Genomic DNA, 4,573 nt, shown 5'->3' with positions numbered 1-4,573 from the left:
CAGCGCTGTCCAACTGGCGGCCCGCCAAATAATTTTTACGGCCCGCGAGTACATTTTACTATGAATAAATTTATGTTACTAAATTATTATTATTAATAAAATTATTTTACTACCGTGTTTCCCCGAAAATAAGACAGTGTCTTATATTAATTTTTGCTCTGAAAAATGAGCTAGGTCTTATTTTCAGGGAATGTCTTATTTTTCCAGGAAGAAGAATTCACATTTATTATTTAACAAAAAAATTCCCAAGTCTAAGTTAGACGAGAGTGACGTATATCCCGTGTGTCGAACTGTCGCCTTTTTATAGCGTCAACATTGGACTCGCTGACCAATTAGTGCTTACTGAACCGTAGCACTATGCAAATGTCATGTGGTTTATCAACAACCTTTCTTGGCCCCTGAAATGTTTGGTGAAGAAAATATGGCCTGCGGGCTATGATAAGTTGGACAGCGCTGACCTAGAAGATGAAGCCCTAAACTGGTACATTGAGCACTCGGACAATCAAAGTTGGGAAGAATTAAAACAGACTTTTGTGAGGAGATTTGGATTACAAGCCACCAAGCCTATTGTGGATTTCGTAAGGTTAAAATATGACCAAAAATAAGAATAAAAAATTATTTCAAAAAAAAAAAAAAAAAGGTCAGGGAAGTTATCACAATTGAAAGACTTCCAAATAATACTGCTAATGATAGAGGGGTTATCCCGAGAAATGGCAAAATATTTCGTAACCGTAAGACCAAAAACTTTTGTAGAATTTTATGAAATAAGCCTGAGAATTGAAGAAAATTTAAAACAAAAATGAATCAATAAGTCACAAGGAGTGATTTTGGTTATGGGATGGAAGAATTTAATTCGGAACACAAAAGAAAGCCAAATGCTTGTAAGATGTGTGAGAGTTTGGGATACCAAAATAGGTTCTATTGGGCTCAAGACTATTGGAATAAGCAAAAATTGCCTGAATGAAAGGAAAAGTAAATCTTGCTGAGGTCAAAAACAATGAAGAATGAAGTGAAAGTAAAAAAGTGGAGACAAAGTGCGAGGAAACAAATCATAAAATAGAAGAGACCAACAAGGAAAGTGTTCAGGAAAATGAATTAAATGAAGTCAAAATCGAGGACACAATACAAAATGGCCAATTCCCTAAAAGTATTAATGAAAGAAATGATAACGATACAAATAAAAATGGTTTTCAATACAAAAAAGGAACAGAAATTAACAATATTGAAGATTTAAATGGGTTGAAAGACAGAAATCGAAAAGTACAAGAAACATTAAGAGAGACATTACCAGATGAATTATCCAATTCAGATCTGAATGTCCTTCAAGATAATTCAACAGATTTTATCTGTTTGACAGACAGCAGCAAATGTTTGAGTAAATAGACCTCTATTCTTCTAACAATGGGTATTTTAATAGGAATCATCGTCGGTCTGGTGACAATTGTAGGAATAACAACAAGATTATCTGTTTACATTTTCCACCGTTGGAATTACAAAAGAAACCACGAGACAAATCTAGAACCTCAAAAGTGCATAGAATAGTTAGTTCTACAACACGAAGACCTGTCAAAAATCAATCTACAAAGTGAAAATTGAATCTACGAGAAGTAATGGAAGAAAATGATTCCCATGTAAACACTTGGATCTAAAAGCAGGGGAATGTAAAGGTGTGGGCTATAAAAAAAAAAATATCTGGCAACATCAGAACAGAAGCTTCGAGATCTGACAACACTGAAACAGAAGTTTCAAGAAGGTGAAGAAGGAAGGACCACGTGTTAAAAAACAGAAATCAAAAGACGGGAAAAGAAACTTTACATATATATTCAGCCATATTCCACTATTCAAATCTAATGTATTCTTGAAAATGATTCAAATAGCAGATTTCCTGATATTCAAATCTGTAAGGATTACATTATTCCCTTATGGAAAAAATTTTAACTTATTCCAAGTCTATCCAAATAACACCATCCAATTTTTCCAAACGATACTAAAACTGTAAAAAACAAACCTATTTACCTATCAATCTATGTTTTTAGCAGGATATTAACTATTATAAACTCCAATTTCCTTACAAGAATGAAGCATTAATGCCAAGCATTTAATTACATATCAAACATTAAATGAAATAAACTATAGCCCAGTTTAATCCGGCAATTGTTTGACTTCAGGTTTAAATGTTTATATTTTTATCACTTCAAAGATTAAATTTAGAGTATTTTCATATCTTTACTAAGTAAAATATTTAACAAAAATGTTCAGGCAATTCTAACAATTTATGTAGAGCAAATAATTAATCTAAAAATAATTTAAATAAATAATGTGTAAAAATGGTAAATGTCAACTCTATCATCAATAAATACATTAAAAAAATTTATCATATTTCAAACTGGATTCTAAAAAAAATTAAAAACAAGTATTTAATATTAAGAACATATTAATATTAAATAACATGTTAATATTCACTACTTTTTTAAAACTCTGCTCTATGTATACTAAGAGGGACTTTTTCATACTCATCATGGGTACACCAAGCCCACAATGGGGCAACTGGGTGATGAGGAACAGACTGCCCACAAAAAATTCAAGGGTTTTTGACTGTCTAGATTTGACCCAGGTTCCCAAAGCATTGTGCTGATTGATGCCTTAACTGCCTTGACCCCCCCATCATCAATATTTGCTGCTGAGGTCTTCTCTTTATTTTTATAAGTGATTTAGAAAATATATGATTTCATCAATAACCAATGATGTTTCATTATTTTATTTATATATTTAGCTTCTTTTAATTGTTTCTAATTTTAAGAAATATATGAACTGAAATAAATATTAATTTAAAAAATTTAGTTTTAATACTAGAAAAGCAAATATTACTAAAACAATTTATAATTTACCTAGAGAATTTTTATTTATTTCTCCTTCAAGATGATATTGAGTCTCTTGCTGAAAAAATTAGTATATATCCTTTATTAAATAAAAATATAAATTAATAATATTTTAAAATATAATACCTACTTTTGCTTCTAATATCACAACAATTGTCTGATGAGGATGATTTAGTATATCAAAACCTAAATGTTCAGCAAATGTATGGAACTCTATAGCATCCATTGCAACAAAACTCAGAGTACGATTTGTTCTGCAACCAAGACCTGAAAAATTGCTTCTCCAATCAGATGCTATCACCTGAGATACATTTGGAAAACTAACATTGCTGTAATTCATAGCTACGTAAAAATGCCTGCATTTCTTCTTTTCCATAATTTGTAGTAATTTCATAACTCTATCATCTTGTACACCTACTGATTTACTTCCATAGAGAATATCTGAAGCAAATTCATCTTTAAAGTTTTGATCATGACAATTTACTGATATATGATGATAAGAGCCATAATTCAGAGGATATTCAAAATCAATGTTAGCACAACTATGGAATAACAAATAATTTGGAATCTTGACATGTTTTATTGTTTTGGAAATAATTTTATCACAGTTACTTTTACTGGAAATCTTTTTTTGTTCCCCAGAATAAAGACAAGCTACACATGAACATTTATTTAGAGGAAACTGATTACTTTCTATTGATTGACAACATTGCTGAGTACAATATTTACAACTTTTATATTCCTGAAATGATGAAATATATGATGCACATTTTTCTTTGAGATGATTCAATTCCTGTTGTAAAGCATATCGTTTTAAAATCAAATGTTGTATAAGTGATTTAACAGAAGTAGAAGAATTACAATTGTAAAATTCTAGAGCTGTTTCTCTGAGCTATAAAATAAATTATAAAATTATTATGAATCAATAATGAAAATTTTATTTTAAAAAAAAATTCAAACTTACTAAATCATAATATGGTGCTAAACCAGCCATTTGATTTCTTGGTGTAAATAATAGGAGAATTGGTGATTTTTCAATTATTTGTGAAAGTAAACTGCTTTTTGTTCCAGGTGGTGTTAGCCAAGAGGTTACCTATAAATAGACATTTTTCGAAGTAATCAAAATTATTACATTTTATATAGAAAAATTATAAATTTTATTTATTTTATACAGATTGTATTACATTTAAAAAACTTAACAAAGCCCAAAAGAATATGCTTTAATATAGGAAATGCCTGGAGGAACACAATATAAATGGAGGATCTGATCAAAATCCCAAAATCAATCAAATTCCAAAATTAAAAGCTAGTTATTGTCACAGTTCTAACATTTTCTTAATAAAATGAAAATTTCAAAAGAATAATTTCAAAAAAATTTTGATAAATACATATTATATTTTATTATAAATACATAAAAGTAAATTATAAAAAACATTAATTGTGAATTAATTTGTTTATTATACACTTTTGCATGTTTTCATTTTAATATGCTATTACAGTATAATTTGTCTTAAAGAAATCAGATTTATTTTTTATATCAAGCTAAACATATAAAGATTACTCTACAATAATTGATTCTACTATAAATTAAAAGCAAAATACTTCAAAACATTATAATTGTCACAAAATTGTTTGTTGTTTACAAAATTAATAAAATATTTTCTTTAATTTCAAATTGCTATAATTTTCTAGAA

At 28.7% G+C, this 4,573-nt stretch overlaps 1 protein-coding gene across 1 annotated transcript; it reads right to left on the bottom strand.

The window, feature by feature from the left end:
• Nucleotides 1-2,887: 2,887 nt before the first annotated feature.
• LOC111616703 (thioredoxin domain-containing protein 11-like) lies at nt 2,888-3,972 on the bottom strand (the record flags this gene model as incomplete). Its single annotated transcript, XM_023358079.1, has 3 exons — nt 2,888-2,937; nt 3,010-3,771; nt 3,844-3,972. Coding segments are annotated over 3 exons (941 nt in total), but the record flags the coding sequence as incomplete, so codon positions are not given.
• Nucleotides 3,973-4,573: the final 601 nt, after the last annotated feature.

Source organism: Centruroides sculpturatus, unplaced genomic scaffold, assembly GCF_000671375.1.
Source record: "Centruroides sculpturatus isolate CEXI.00-Female unplaced genomic scaffold, Cexi_2.0 scaffold3822, whole genome shotgun sequence".
Lineage (NCBI taxonomy): Eukaryota > Metazoa > Arthropoda > Arachnida > Scorpiones > Buthidae > Centruroides > Centruroides sculpturatus.
The sequence above is the reverse complement of the archived record's forward strand: the minus strand, read 5'-3'. Positions and strand labels throughout refer to the sequence as shown.